The sequence below is a fragment of the Macrobrachium nipponense genome, chromosome 3 (assembly GCF_015104395.2).
Source record: "Macrobrachium nipponense isolate FS-2020 chromosome 3, ASM1510439v2, whole genome shotgun sequence".
Classification (NCBI taxonomy): Eukaryota; Metazoa; Arthropoda; class Malacostraca; order Decapoda; family Palaemonidae; genus Macrobrachium; species Macrobrachium nipponense.
In genome coordinates this window covers 98,642,455-98,659,437 of record NC_087202.1, presented here as the reverse complement: position 1 = coordinate 98,659,437, position 16,983 = coordinate 98,642,455, and the positions used below count along the sequence as shown (strand labels likewise).

General features: G+C 37.4%; 1 protein-coding gene across 3 annotated transcripts in view; it reads left to right on the top strand.

The window, feature by feature from the left end:
- LOC135221911 (uncharacterized) overlaps positions 1-16,226 on the top strand; it is a 131,131-nt gene extending 114,905 nt beyond the window's left edge. For all 3 annotated transcript variants that reach the window (XM_064259924.1, XM_064259925.1, XM_064259926.1), the window contains 3 exons: positions 8,039-8,218; positions 14,070-14,183; positions 14,613-16,226. In XM_064259924.1, the coding sequence (XP_064115994.1) occupies positions 8,039-8,218; positions 14,070-14,183; positions 14,613-14,833 (515 nt within the window). In that variant the 3' untranslated portion in view covers positions 14,834-16,226. The remainder of the gene's footprint in view (positions 1-8,038; positions 8,219-14,069; positions 14,184-14,612) is intronic.
- The last annotated feature ends 757 nt before the right edge of the window (positions 16,227-16,983 follow it).

The following is a 16,983-nucleotide window of genomic DNA, read 5'->3' as shown; positions in this document are numbered from 1 at the left end:
GCAAAACAACGGTCTCTCAACCACCGTCACAAAGACGTCTCAAGCCCTGTGTGAATGGTTCTTCGTCGTACTTTGGTGGTCTGGGAAAATTGTACGAGGTGCCGTTTACTTCTTTAAGAAATACAATCAGCGCTATTATTATTATTCAGAAGATGAACTCTCTTCATATGGAAGAACCCCACAGGGACCATCAGCTGGAAATTAAAGTTTCCAAAAAATATGATGTTCACTAGAAGGTCTCAGGAAATACAGAGAGAGAGAGAGAAGACATGTGAATCGAGGCAACATAAACGCTGTGGTTTGTTTTCAAATACGATAAAAGGGTTATCAACCAGACCTTGACCTAAGAACTTGGCCATAATGCTTATAAGTTGTTATTAACTGTGGCATTTCGTCCATTATAAAATATATACTGCCTGTAAAACATGAGCACACTCCACATATATTATTACTTAGTGTGTATAAAAAAATTCCTATAAACGACAACAAAAGAGAAATTCCGACATATAGTATATTTATTACATACATAAATCATGGAAGGATGCACCAAGCAGATATTAAAACAACGTGAAATTATGTGTAATACAGTCTGAATAATCAATTAGTAAGGGTCACGAGCCACTATCAGTTGTACACGAGCGATGTCTTCATAAAATTTCTGTTTCTCTCTGAGATAATAAGAAACAGATAATCTGAACAAAGAAACCTTGGAGAAGACCGGAAGGAAATATTTGCACTTCCCAATGCTTGTTTGTTTGTTTGTTGGTATGGTGTTTTTATGTTGCATGCAACCAGTGGTTATTCAGCAACGGGACCAACGGTTTTACCTGACTTCCGAACCACGTCGAGCGTGAACTTCTATCACGAGGTAGACACATCTCTCACACCTCAATGGAATCCCCGAGAATCTAACTCGTGGCCACCGAGTTGGCAGGCCAAGACCATACCGATCACGCCACTGAGGCGCTTTCTTCCCGATGCTGCAAACGAAGAAATAATAAGCGACAATCTATGAAACAAGTTACTGGAAAGCCACAGAGCTTCCCTATACGAACTTTCTCGGAATATTGTCGACGTAGGGATTCTTGGCCAAGAATAATATGATGTAACCGACTCTCTCGACCTCGGAATCGTCTTTTAGGACGCCGCGCTGGTTCGGAGTGAAAGGGGCGGGATTTTGGGGGGAGGGGGGTGGAAGGGTATAGAAAGATGTCGAAAGGGGGAAGATGTCACAAACTTCATCGAGCTCCCAATCACGCCATGGTACATCAGCACCAAACCACACTTGGTGAAACAATTCATGTGGGTAAAATCTTACATAGTACGCGCAGAGAAATGATCAGTAAAATTCTAAATACAGGAAAATAGAAGAGCGTCTGGTGGTGCTCGTGCAAAATTTGCTTACAGCTTTAGCAAGGAGAGTTCACAGTGTATAATCCTGGTCTAAAGATTAAGAGTACAGCGAAGTATTGGATAATGAGTCTACACGCCAGACGAAACGAGTTTCGATCTACCTTTAAATACGCCACGGTTAGTGGAGCAAAGCTTTTGAACACAAAATTCCATAAAATTTGTACCCACTTATATTTGAAAAATATCCTTAAAAGTCCGAAATATGTAAATAAGTTATCATATCTCAGAATCAGTAAATATCAATTTTAAAGAATGTTCATCTTAATAAATCATAATCCCCTGATAATTTTAGTGTACCGGTTACTATGTAGAAAAAAAAACTAAAGTGCGCAGTATTATGCATTTCCTTTAAATCAAGCGCACTTGGCTTAAATAATGCGTGTGTATATTTATACATACCTATATACACACATAATTATAGACATATATTACATATATACGTAATATATACATCCACGTATATGTGAGTGTGTTTTGCTTGTTCATTTAAGTACGTATAAATCCGTACACAGTCGTAAACCCATTCACGAACTAATGTTTGCATAATTCAGCTATTAATTGACTTGATATAAAATGTTTTACTTCTATCCGAGATTCGGTTTCAAATTTTCTCACTCCAGGCAAAGTTTCCTCACTTCTTGCTTCGTAGGCAACGATTGCGTCATCTAATGGCATCTGCAAAGAACTCCTTGGTGGCGCATTAAAGCAAAACTACATGCAAAGCTGCCAGGCTCTTTTCATTGATGCCAGTGCCATCTCTCCAGAGAAAAAATATGTGTACTTTATTCCTCAAAGTTCTATCTGATACAAACGTGCCTCTCGGGTTGTTGCAGCAGCATGCTTTGTGTTGTTTCCTCCTGTGCCAATTTTCCTACACCCCTCAGCCATCATGTAAGGACCAAAGTCAGGGCGATTTTTATTTTCGTTTTCCTTATTTTTCTTTTTCTTTCCATTCCACTGGCGCCACTTTGATGACGCTCAAATCTCGATTTACCGACCTTCTTCTTTCATTAGCCAAATGAGATTCAACTGAACCGCTGCTTCCTCGCGACGTGTCAAACAGATTAACTAGATAATTCGCTGCTACTACTACTCTACCTTTATCCCCCCCCTCAGGTGAACTGCAAGAGAGAGAGAGAGAGAGAGAGAGAGAGAGAGAGAGAGAGAAATGTTCTTTTAGATTTGACATTGTGGCGGTAACTGGCGGTTCAGTGCCAAGTCTCACAGGGAGCTGTCGCCTTGGCACAATCCTACCTCAGGGTTCGCTCGCCCGGCACTTACTCGACCTGAGCAACATTCCTGCCAAAACAGCAGCAGCTTGTTTTGTGTTGCTTGATTCTTGACAGTAACGGCAGGGACCGGCCGTCTAAAACCTCAAATGGCCGTTGATGAGGCTGAATTCGACACAAAACTCGACTCATCAAGCGTGTATGTCTATTTACTATATAGTTTTGAATCTTGAATCAAACTCTTATTGTGAAAAAAAAGGCCTGTGCTTGGCGCCATAATTCAGTTCTTTTTTATGTACTGTCTTATGTTCCGTCTGTTTTTAATTCTTATAAGTGAAAAATCTGCATTACTTTCAGATTTATTTCTGTTGTTGTTGTGTAAACAAAAATTTAATAAAAACAACTTGGGAGAATCACTAGTCGTTTGACAGTGCTCATTAAACTAACAAAGACATTATTATTATTTTTTTGGTTTATCACAGTCCTCCAATTCGTTTATTATTATTATTATTATTATTATTATTATTATTATTATTATTATTATTATTATTATTATTATTATTATTGCTGTTGTTGTTGTTATTATCAACGGATCTGCTATTCTTATTATTACTGTCACTATAATTAAGGCATTTTCAAAGTAGTATTTTTAGCTACTTTATTGCCTTACAAGGGTCACAGTAATCTTACTGTAAATTACTGTTATAATAAAACAGTATGGCTTCATTTATGCTTTTAATGCTTCATATCACGGATGCTGAACCATTCCACAACTCATAGAGTAACTATTTTGTTTGTACAATTTTATTGAAAAAATGTTTTGCTTTTATTTCGTTCAATTTTGGATTATATTAAATCTTGTTGTTTGTATTAATATTCAAAAATGATACTGATTATGCATAAAAACCAGGACAATAAGACCACTACTGAAGACGCACGAACCTATCAATACATTTACCTCGGTATGTAAATTCATATACGCATAGATCAAAGGGTAAAAGTGAGCTTTGAAAATGAATAAATAAATAAGAAATTGAAAAGGATTCTCCATTTCTCAGGTAGAAACTGGCGGTCATAAATTTCCCCTGCTTCAAGGAAAAGTGAAGGTCACAGATGCAATCTTTTCGTGAAGTATAAAATTTACCTTCGCCTTTGAAGAACATCTGGCCGTTTCGTGTCTAAATCGAGATCCCGTTCCGTGAAGTCCCTTTAGTTTCTGGCAATGAAACGCGCCCAAAATAGCTTCCCGGCCGTTTAATAACAGACCTTGACCGACTTACTGCGACTCTTAAACGTCAAAATGATATTATGGCTTCTGCCACTTGATGTCTTCGGCTCACCAAGGTCTAGGTTCCTATGAGGAAGTCCAGCAGGTGGTCTCGCTTACCATAACACTTTCCGACAGGCTTTCCGAATCTCTACCAGAAATAAAGTTCAACTATAAAAGCTTACTCTCTGAAAGTTATGGAGTTCAGCGCATGATAATGATCGTGACGATAACGAAAATACTAATCAAAATTCAGCTCTTCAAAAGCAGATTACATCATTTACACATCGCTAGTCATTTGTTCAGTGTCACAGGGAGACTTCTTCCTCGGGTTAGATTTATTCACTACGACAAATTACGTCTTATGGACAATGGGCCAAGTGCAAAACTCTACGTCACTCAGTACAAAGAAGCTATCTTAAGTCTGATTTCGACAGGCAAACAGACAGACCTATTGAAGTATTACTCTGGCATGGGAGATACTGGGCCTAGATAACTACCGTCAATTGCGTTCAAATATGTTTGAACGCTGCTTAATGAGCTCTGAATCCTGAAGGAAGAAAGCTTTTTCCCAGAAAACTTCCAATTCTTTATTGGAAATAAGCGACTTCAATGTCAAACCTAACGTCCAACAAATGAGGAGCTTACAAGTAGAGAAGAGGAAAGTTTTAGTTTCTCATAAATTTATTCTTGCATCATTGTGCATCTGCTCTACTAATAATAACGCGGCAAAGAACTTTCGTTGTCATAAGGCAAGTTCAGTTTAGTACGAACGACGACAGCGAGAACTGGTTCATTTCTTCCTTTAAACCGATCAAGTTTGATCTTTCGAAGGCACAAGACACCCGACAGGCTGCTCGTGAAAAAGAAGGCCAAGAATCTTCTTTGTTGTCGGAGTCTTTGATCACGTCAAGTAAAGAGGAGATATTCTTATACAAAAACCGAGAAACCTAGTTGACTAAGCTCTTAGATTAAACTTATTTTGGCTCTCCTTTCGAAAAGCTAAATTAAGAACACGAAAAACTACGCTGAAAATTGTTATATAAATTTAGAAACAAGCATATCCTTACCCCCAGTGTCGTATGATATGTGCAGTTGGCATCAAATAAATACGATTCGAAAGCGCACTTCCACTGATAGCTTTTACAGAGCACTAAAAATGTACGTGCGTATAATTTTAATGTGTTAAGTTTGTTTATGGCATTTGCTTACTCTTACTATAAAACGTGTCTTCAACAAACGTTGGCACCCTTTCCCATACACATCACAAACAAGAAAACAAATCAACGACGGCAAGCGGGAACGACTTTTGACAAATGCGGCATATACAGAGGCACTTGCTAGGCTCAATAAGTCGCCCACTTGTATTCAACCTGTTTGTGATGTGTGCGCGATAAGTTTCAGATGTGTTTATGACATGTTTTGCTGTGGTGTGGATGTACCCTCTGAGACTGTAGAAACGAGAACTTATGAACAGTAATACAGGCGATTCCATATTTTTGTTGTAAATTCATTTCATACGGACTTGCCGTCCTCTCTCTATTCAACTGAAAGGACGGCAATTTAAAACCCAACTCAATACGAATTCAGGATGGCTGATAAGAAAGGCGGATGATTTACGTAATAAACGCGGGCTTGTGTGTGTGGTGTTACGTATCATATATCGCATACTGGACAATCTGGTAAGGAACTGCACAAGAAAGTGGCTTAAACTTTAATAAAATGTACGATTGCCGTCTTTAGTAATGGTAAAAGATTTTGACCTGCCTATCGATTGGCATCTAGCTAAAGTAGGTTTTATAAGTTCGTTAGCACACGACACACTGGAAGTTGAACTTCGGCGAATTTTTTTTTTTTTAAGATGTGCGAATTCCTGAAAGGTTTAAGCTTAAAAACCCCCAAAGCAAAGCAAGGCATTTAATATTCTATATATAGCTAAGTTTTGTATTACGACTTGGGAACTGCATAATCTACAAAGCATGTTTTGCTTTTGAGAGGGTTTTATGTCTACCGGAGTAGGTTGTAAACTTTCTTTATTGTTGTTTGTGATCTCGTGTTGCTTCTCCTCTGTCAGCTGTATTTTTTAAACTTTTCAGCATCCTGAATATGACTATACTAAAAGTTGAAAGACTTGATATCTTGTCCTTGAAATAATCTTGTATATATATAAATATCTATATATATATATATATATATATATATATATATAAAATATATATATATATGTGTGTGTGTGTGTGTGTGTGGGGGGGGGGGGGGGGAAGCGGGTTGCCTGATCGTGCAGTGTAGAGAGTATTTGCTGAGAGTAAGTAAATGATTTTATGGTGAAAGCAGAGCTTACGTTAGGATATGTGGTCACGAAAACGACAGGTTACGCATGCTGACACAAGTGTGAGTTATGTCTTATTTCCATGGATGAACAGAGGGAGGAGCTAGAGAATCGATAAGGAAATATTGATGAGATGATGGAGGATAAGAAGGAAGAGGACCGTTCGAGTTTTACTTGGTAGGATAAGAGTTGGTGCAGAGGCGGATAAAAGACGAGAGAGAGAGAGAGAGAGAGAGAGAGAGAGAGAGAGAGAGAGAGAGAGAGAGAATTTAGGCCAAAGACCAAGTACTGGGTCCTATGAGGTCATTCAGCTCTGAAACGGAAACAGAGTTAAAAGGTTTGAAAAGCGTACCAGGAGGAAAACATCGCAATTACACTATGAATCAACTGTTAGGAGAGGGTGGAAAATAAGAAGGAAGTTAAGAGAATATGAATGGAGGTACAGTAAAATGAACGAAAGGGATTGCAGCTGAGGGGCCGAGAGCACGCTGCAAAGAACCTTAAGTAATGTCTACAGTGCACCACAGGAGGTGCACTGACGGCACTATCCCTCTACAGGAGAGAAAGAGAGAGTTAAAAGTTAATATATACGAGAATAAAGCGATGGCAGTAACTGGAAGCCAGGAGGCTGGAGAAATGAATACCAGTCTAGAAGGTTAAAGAAGAAGCTAATTCATTTAGGCTTTTGGGATTAAGTGTAACTCATGAAGGCAGAGTGTCATAGAGAGGTACACCTAAGACAGTAGCAGGACCTCTGTTAGAGGAGGTCCAGGTTAGTTAAGAGGTTATCTACCAGAGCAAAAACGGGAAAGTTTAAAGTGATCCTTCCTCTGTCTTAATTCTTTGGAAGTAAATTGTGGAAGATGAATGCCAATAGAACAAAAAGATGGAAGTTGCTGAGATGAACTCTACGTATACTGTAGGTGGAATTTGAAGGGCTGAAAGAGTGAACATCATTGGCAGACTTGAAGGGTGGATCAGAGAGATCTCGCTCGCGGTGCTCTACTAAGTGATAGGAGTACGGAACTCTAGTTCGGGGAAAACTGTGTAGCTAAATTACAATTCAGATTTTCTGGAAAGAAAGGAACATTAGGGGGCAGAGAGTTTGTTGGCTAGACAGGGAGTAGGATATGTTGGAACAGAAGGGCCTACTCAGGAAGTGTGAGAATTCATGCAAGCTCGAGATGCATTGTCTGTAGACAGTCGGTGCACCGCTAATGGGCCTCTGTTGTATGGACATAGAGCGGTTACATTTGGGGAAGTTTTCTGCACGTTATGCTCATCCTTTCTCTTTACAGCGAGAATCCTACCACATCCTGCCAGAACTCAACGAAAATTCTACTCAATTGAATTTTTCTCTCTACAAGTAATTGTGCAATCAACCAATGTTTCTCAGGAAATTCATTTTTGCCAACAGTAACCGAGTACTAATTTTCAAATCCATTATCTTATTTGCACTAAGAATTTTCAGCATTTGCTTATCTCTTCGTTTGAGAGTTTTTAATTTTAAATGTTAAGTCTTCCATAGTGCTCGCCTTTATCCCTTCTCGCTGTATGTACTAGGATAGGTGTGCTTAAGGATAAGCTGGCCATACCATCATAAAACCGCTACGTATTTCCTGTATCGCTAATACATGATATGCTCTTTTTTTTTTAACATCATATAATCTAATGATATTCCTCCCGCATATTTTCACAAACTTTAACATATTTTATATCGTATACATGTCAGTGTGTAACATGTGCTATCCATGACAGTTCAATCAAATGGAGTTATATTTTCTTCCTCTTTGTTTCCAGTGGAGTTTCCCTTCATGATCATCTGGATCATCGACAAGCAAAAGGCCGACGTGAACACAGTCATCAGCAAAGTCCGGCATTGTAGTTTAGATGCCCTTGATCCTAACAAGACAGGGTTCACCTGCTCCCACTATTTCGACAGTTTCGAAGAAGTTGCCACACTTGCGAGACCTCCTCTAGGTAAGCTCAGAGTAGCCCTTATACTTAAGCTTTTAAACCAAGATGACCTTGCAGTGGAATAAACTTGCAAAAGATAACGACTTCCAGCAAGGAGTGGATAGAGTAATAGTAATGTATCGCAAAGATATTACCCTTATGACAATGACTGGCGTCCCCTTTTAATTACCAGTTACATATTTGCCGTCAGTTCTGATTTAAATAATAATCGTAAATGAAATAGCAAACAAAACCTTATGAATCAACATTTGTCCAATAAAGGAAACAGAGTTAATACATGCAATTCACTAAGTCGTACATATTGAATAAAGAAAGGTTGACGGACACTTTGACGCTTCCATTACGTAGATATCAAACGATAACAAAATCTACAGAAATAAGTTTCCCAAGCACAGAATAAATATTGATAATTATAACAATAAATTGACGTGAACATTCTCAGAGGATAACAGAGCAATACCTGAGGTTATGGAACTAGACCCATGAAAAGAATCAAAAGCATCTTTCTGGGAGGGTATTATACCCAACGGTCAATAATTAACAATAAAACTAATACCATTATGGTACGAGAAAAAGACGAATCACCCCGCAGAAATATAGTGACAATCCTATCTTTTAAGTGTACTGAACACTAAAACCATAGATTTTTCTTCCACCAAGGCAACGTGAAACTGACAATAAAATCACCTAAGCAAGGTTTCAAATCAGTTTATCAAACGTCATTCATAATATTATCTCTGATCGATTTCACGCCATTATGTAGAACGAAATTTGAGTCAATTCTTTGGTAAGGAAAAATCGCTCACCGTGACTGACTGATTCATTGGGTTGAGACTTGAGTCACGATGACAAAGGCCATCTGAAGCCAAAATAAATATTAGCATCACGAAGAGCAGTCGGTAGCGATGAAATGTGATGTACAATGCTGTGCTAAGTGTTTAATATATTATGTAATTATATGCCGATACGACAAACATCAAAAGAATAAGCGTCAGGAATGCGGTTAGGATTGGGTGCGAAAGGAATATGAAATTCAGACGAAAATCCCAATAGTAGAATCATTAAAGGCAAGTCATCGAATGAGTCTCTCGGAAGCCTGTGTAAAAAGTTAAAAAGAAAAAATTAAATAAATAAGCAGTAAATAAGCGGTAAATTTTTCAATATATGATATCTATGTATGTACATAGATATCACATATATATATATATATATATATATATATATATATATATATGTATATATATCATATATATATACTATATATATATATATATATATATACTGAATATACATATATTCATACATACATATAGTATATTGTATATATACTTATGTATATAAGAAAAATTTCTCATCTTATCCAATAGTGTCCATGATATTAATAAATTAGCAAACATTTTCTCACCGATCGTTTTCAAAATGACGACACTATACTTTTTCCACTAGCACATTCGGACACACCATTTATTAATTAAACAGTCTTTCTACCTGTGCGATGTTTTACTCTGTTGCTACACAAGAGGCAGAGGAAAATTAACTTTTAAGCTTATGTAGTCTTCACATTCTTAAAGAGCATTCAAAGCACCAATGGCACTATTAGACTATCCACGCGGCTATAATTTAAATTAAACATCTGGATTTTTTATTTGATACTTTGCCTCCTAGCAAAAAAAAATGCCTCCAAGCAAGAAAAAAAATTAAGGTAAAAAGAAATCGCAAGAGCAGTATCAATCTTCAGTGGTTTTCCGTTTTCTTTGATCTTCTCTTCTCCGTAAACAAACCACGCATTAACCAAAGAGTCAGTCAGCCTAATTTGACCCTGATTTGACCTAAGATGATGCTTCGGTAACTCATTAAGGACCTCAGCCTCTTCCTGTGGGCCCATGAACTATTTGTTCACCGGAAATGGAATGGAATATCAAATTTAGGCCAAAAGCCCAAGCACATAGACCTATGAGGTCATTCAGCGCTGAAAGGGTGACTTAAGAATAAAAAGATTTTAAAGGCATAGCAGGAGGGAACTTCGCAGTTGCACCATGAAATAATTATTAGGAAAGACTGGACAGTATCGATCGAAGAAAGACAATAACAGCAGAGATACAGTAAAAGGAATGAAAGTAATTACAGCTAAGGACCAAAGAAACGCTGCAGAGAACCTTAACTAATGCCCAGGACCTTGGTAATGCCTACAGAGCACCCGAGAGGTGTACTGATAGCGCTAGCCCCTAATGAAAAGTATTTCCGCCTGAGGGCTTCTCCCAAGTTCGTTAAGCGTCATCTAAAGCTGAATTTAGCCGTTGCTTTTCACTTATCTGATGAAGGCTGGTCACATTTATAGCCAAAATAACTTTTCGACCACTATCAACACTTCTCACGTTCCCGTCATTTTGTAAGATGCAGAGTCACCAATTCGTCCGTCAAATTATGCCAGGCAACCCGATATCTAGACTGAGATTTTCATTTCATCGGCAGCTAAATAGCTAACCTTGCCGTTATCCTTAATTAAATCATGCCGATTATACCTTGAACAGCTCTAAAATGACATTTCACTTTAAAAAAAAAACTCCCACTATGAAAAATGTCTCTAAAAGAATTCGTTTTAACCAACTGGGGTTATATTGACGTATTAAGGAAATAAATAGAATCTGTGTTTCTGACTTGATACCCGATAGCTTTACTCCGGAGACTGACAGCAAAAGGAACTTTAAAGAATCCTACAGTGATTTTCCTGACTGAAAGCAAGTATACCAATGCATTTTGACAAAAATAAACACAAAACCAACATCACTATAAAGTAAACAATGTTGTGACTGTATAGGAAAAATTAGGAGGTTTGAAACTGATGAAAAGCTGGTGTCGATAACAGTTATCCTCAGACTTTGTTGTATTTTATCCTGGAGTCACAGAAAAAAACACAGTAGATATGCAAAATTAATTTATCAAAATTAAACACGTGCGTAGCTTGAAATAAGCGATACATACGCACGCAGACACACCCATAGTCATCTTCAGCTAATCTGTGCAAGGTATTCTTAACAGCTCTTTCACTAATAAAATCTATCTGGCTTCCACTATCCTAGGACCTCTTATGAAAAAAAAATCCATCCTCTAAATAACAACGAAACGTTGGCATAATACAGTTAATTACATTGGTGTTACCAGGCATTCCATTATGAATTTCATTCCTATTTTCCTTTTTATTCTTAGTGTTGGACTTCACCTTAGACTCTGACATCTCCTTCACATAAGAAGCACTAACCTCTGTACTGCTAATGGGTTTATATGAAGGGCATACGAAAACAAAACAATTGTCTGGTGTATCAACTACCGCAATAAGGCAATCATATAATTCTTTCAACCGGTAATTTATTTTTACATACAGGACATTTATTCTCAGGAAGTCTTAGTTTCACTACCTTGAGGGCACAATGTGCAAGACTAAAAAGGGTTTTCGTGACTATTTATTTTAACATTAATGGCTAAATATTTAACATGGTTGACTTCAACCTTTGGTGAGGATTCTATCGGAGATAAGCTACATTCATTACTTGCTTTACATTTAAGATTTCCTGGACCTAAAATCATGGTAACGCTCATAATCTTAAAAGAAACAGACTAGCAAGTTCATCAAGAGAGGACCTATTGCGTTTGGTTACATGAATTTATGAAAAGGTCGTCCATACCTAATAAGAAAAAGGTATTGCAAGAAATCACTTGTTTAACAGATTCTTGAATTCCCTAATCCCTAATATCACTTTTATAAACTAGAACGAGTCTGAATCATAATCCAGTTTCATTCTTTTAAGAAGTTTGACATTAAATTTCTAAACTGGAAATGAGGGAATAGCAGTTTATAAAGAGACTTCCCGTTCAAATAGGACTGTTTATCTGCCTTTAAAGAATCTTTAAGAATAAGCGTTTTGCCAGACAGCTGTTGTTTCAGTACCAATAATATATCGTCCTCCGCCTACGAAAATTTCCGAGCAGATTCTTCGAATTATCTTAAAGTTCGATATTGTCCTCATCGAACACAGTACCTCAAGATTCCGAAATATTATTAACACTTAATCCAGTTAAATTTGACAAAAAGAAAAAAAAAACTAATGTGGAATTTCGAAAACACTGAATCCTCGAGATTTGCTGTTAACAAAAATGCCAGATCACCATTAAAATGAATAATAAAAATAACTATTTCGATTTTAATTAGGTTCAATTATTTAATTAAACATGCAAAAACCAAATGTACGTAATTGGAACCAAAATATGTGACGGGCGTCCAGGACTCTGATGGCGGTTAAATTTGTCTCGATTCCCGACTTTGAAGGAGGTTGTGGCCAAGGTCTAGGCCTCGGTTGTGATGGAATCGAATTCCCCAAGCACGTTACCGAAGCTTGCAGTTCCCTGAAAGTGAACCCTCTCGATCTAAGCAACAAATAAACAAACATGCCTGCGACTAAAAAAAAAACAAAAAGAACCGATAAGCATCTAATAACGGCTACATCTCATTTACAGGATTTGTAAAAGGGTAACACAATACCTAAAAGGTAGATCTAGGTAATAACTCCGCGTCCGGTATTTCTTTGGAAATTACAGTTTGCAATAGTAATTGGGTTACTTATTAATAATTTACTGTTATTTTTGTGGGGTCGACTGTAATTAACCCCAAGGGGCCAGTACTAAACGCGGCGAGATATATTTGACGCCCCAATCCCTATTACACCTTAAACTTCCGTCAAAAAATTATGGTTCAGGATGCTAACAACACTCTTAGTTGGGTCTGGACAACTATATGTTCATAATTGTGAACTGAAGGTTATATTTATTAACACTGAGGGACTGCACTGAGAAGCCAGAACCTAATATGTCACCACAAACAATAAAGGGACTTACTAGGCTAATGCAGTTTTGTCTGTTAGGCATTTCTGAAGAACATGCTCTTGAAAGTCTCACGTATCATGGCGATGAAATCCCAGCTTGCGGATTAGAGATAACAGAGATAACCGGGTTGACTGTAATAACTGAGATAACTACCGGAATAACTGGTGGTATAACTGCTTAAGATTGACGATTCTATTTCGAGTGTTTCCGTTTCCCCACGTCAAGGAGGCGGGAAGTAAAGACTGCAAACAGAGCCCTCTATTGTCAAGAGAATTACAGCTCAGCAGATGCAGAGCCATTTGTCGTGGCATTTCGTAAGTACACATTTAACTGAAGGACTACTTAAATTTAAGAGGGGGAAAAGTAAGTACTACAGTAATAAAATATACTTAGAAACGGTATCACAAAACAAAAATCAACAGATTTCCTGCCTAGTACTTACGGATGAATTATTTATTTATGGACATGAAAATGTAACCGACGGAGATAGTAAACCCAAATATCGGGAAACAGACGATAGTTACACGATAAATGCTACCTCATATCAGAGCTAAAACCATGATACAATTGTGTCGAACGTAGATGTACCACTTTTTAAATGACTCGCTGGTGATTGCTACCTTCAAACCTACGCAATCCATGCTTAATATTGTATTATTGTTTTCACTATCTGAATTTTGATCATTATTCAAGAGCAACAGCTTAATTTGTATATAATAATCTTTAATTTTCATTGCCTATATTTTCTAGACAGTAAAAGCAGCAGCCAGAGCCACATCAAACGAAGCGTAACTTTCACTGCCTGCACATCATTTATTCTTTTGGAAATGAACTTAGTGGATTCTTTAGGGCGGCTGCCTTGCACCAAATAATTCGACCTTTTCAAACGCTGAGCTTACGTACATTACTTTAATGACAGCAGGTAATTCTTACCAGATGGCAGATGCACGATCATGCTCCCCTTTGAACCTTTCAGAAAAGCTCTCGCGGAAGGCGACGACACCGACCACAGGCTACATTATCACCGTGTTCCGGGTATTCGAGGGCACCGACGGAGTTAAGTTCGAGCGAAACTGGCTCGGTTGGACAGGTAAGAAACAAATATACACACACACAGCTACATACGCTCACTCATTACATACCCCTTGCGGGTATGAGAACCACATCCTGGGGGTATGGGACTTGATCTCTGGATATTTCTATATATACATGGGTACATTTTGTAAATAAGTATATAAAACTATAAATGGTTTTGATTTTCTTGTATGTTCTATTCCTAGCGATTCATACCTAAAATATGTATTAAACTAAATATATTAAGTTATATTTAAAAAAATAGGACTTAGTGGACTTAGGACTTATGCAAAGGGGGCATGGAACATATTGGGTAATTCGCGGGGTATCTGGAATCATCAAAAGGTTAAGAACCTCTATCTTCAACCATCTAACAATTCACTGAGTCATTTCTGGAATTTCCCTCTACTCTGAAGTTGAAACACCCACCGGCCTTCCTTTGCAGGAGCCAGAGCGCTGTACAAAAGCATGACGGATGATGACGTGGGGCTGCGACGCCTGACCCTTCACAAGTCGGTCCCTCAGAATGGGATGCTCCACTACGTGCTGATGTGCGACTGCTCCAATTTCCTGAATTCGATCCAGCTCGCGGTGAGAGCGGTTCCCTCCCTCCGCATGAGGCTCTGCGGAGACATTGGTCTCTACAGAAGTATATGTACATTTTAAGGTGCACTTTTTGTAGATATGTAGGCTTAAGATATTGGGGGTCAAAGTCAATCATGTGTCGGGGGTATTTTATAAGTCTGTTATTTTTCACAGTTGTTATCTACAAATAGAAGTTATTTAGGTTATTTTGTAAAATAGCTTAGAATACAAAGTAATTTGTCATCTACAGTTTGAAAAATATTGCCTGTAGCTCTGTTTTACATACAAACTAACTTTAAGGATAAATCTCTACAAAAGCTTGAAGGGCTCTCTCAGGCCACTGAATACCAGTCCTGGAAGTTCAAGAAAAATGTTTATGACTCACATTATATCTAATCCTGTTCTGTCAACATCTAAACGGCACTATTTTCAATGTCCAGGGACTAAATTGAAATGACAATGTTGAATGACTGTATATATTGCGGGTGATAAGGACTGACCGTATCCTCATATACCTTATGAACTGAAACGACTGAAAAGTAGAGTTCTGGAAATCTCTTAAATATTGAAGAGTCTTTAGAAGGGATCAGACCTTTACTCTTATTTGTCCAGAGGTTACATCGGTCGTTTGTATGATAAGATTATAGACAGACATAAACCCGCCATTCATGAAAGGGTAGGTAGCCAACTGTAAAGGCAATAACTCTCCCATGTTATTTATTTACAATAGTTCTCAATTATAAGTCTGTCTAGTGATTAATCAATCTTCTTGTGCTGTTGTTTTTATTTATTTATTTATTTATATTCATTTAAATTCTTTTTATTTTGATCTTAAAGGGTGATAGTGCTTGCCTTCTCTGTACTTAAAGCACGTCTCTTACAGATTTATCTCAGCATATTCCTAATCAAACTTAGAGATTACTGAAGGGCACACTCGTTGTCAATGAGCTCTGTACCAACGTATATCCCGATTGTAAACAATACTACTTGAAGTAACAATGCCTGTCTTCATTGCAAAGAGTGATACTACTGTATGAATGTTGCAAAATAGTTAGCAAACTACATACTTGTCAATATATTGTCTTAGGCGTTCATGGATGGTGGGTTCCACTGACGAACTGCCCAAGTTAAATGCATAACGCTAGAAACTTTGTGAACAACATATGCAAAATATAGAATATATTAAACGTCATTGTCAAATACTTTGTAAGCTTCAGAAGCAAAATTGTGACTGGCAAAATCATACGTATATATGGGCAATGAGGCTGAGTGCAAAATGTTGCAGGTGCCTGATTATGTATTATGAAATTCAAAGTCTGTATATTTGTATATAACGATCTTTTCCGTAAAACTGTCTCTTGTTACTATTGTATCTATGTCGCTTTTTTGTTATAACTGTTGTCACTATTAAGAAATAGTTTGTTGATTCCTGTGATAAGTAAAAAAAAACTCTTTATTAAAAGATACTTATGGACCTGAGATCTTCATTGTAGCCAGTTCTATAATTATTTAGAATGTTATTTTTAGAGGGGATTGAAGAACAGAGACTGATAAAGATTTAGCAGTGGTGTCTGCGGCAATAGGTAAATGGCAGAGCTGCATAAGTCTATTATATCTAAGCATATATACGTATACATATAATACATAGTACATTTTTATCACACCGTGATTCATATACAATCATTAAGCTACCAATGTCGTTTAATATCGAATTCACACTACGTCGGGAACATCCCGAAGGGATGATGAATGGAATGGTACTGGAGAGTCTCGAATACTCGGCGCAGTATCTTTCCAAAGACTCCAGTCGATATATATATATATATATATATATATATATATATATATATATATATATATATATATATACATATATGAATAGCTTGATCACGAAGTATATAAAACGTGATGCTATGTATAAATAAAGGTGATGCCACGGAGGAAAATGGAAAGGCGAAAAAGCTAAGAACTTTCGGTCTAACACGACCCTTTACTTAGGCACATCAGCTGTGTCTAAATAAAGGATCGTGTTAGACCAAAAGTTCTTGGCTTTCTCGCCTTTCCATTTTCCTCCGTGGCATCACCTTTATATATATATATATATATATATATATATAATATATATATATATATACATACAACCTCATAGCACAGTGATTAAAATGCTTATCTTAACAACTGCAAGCTTTGGGGTCAGCTTCCTAGAAAACCATAACGCACAAAGCACGTGC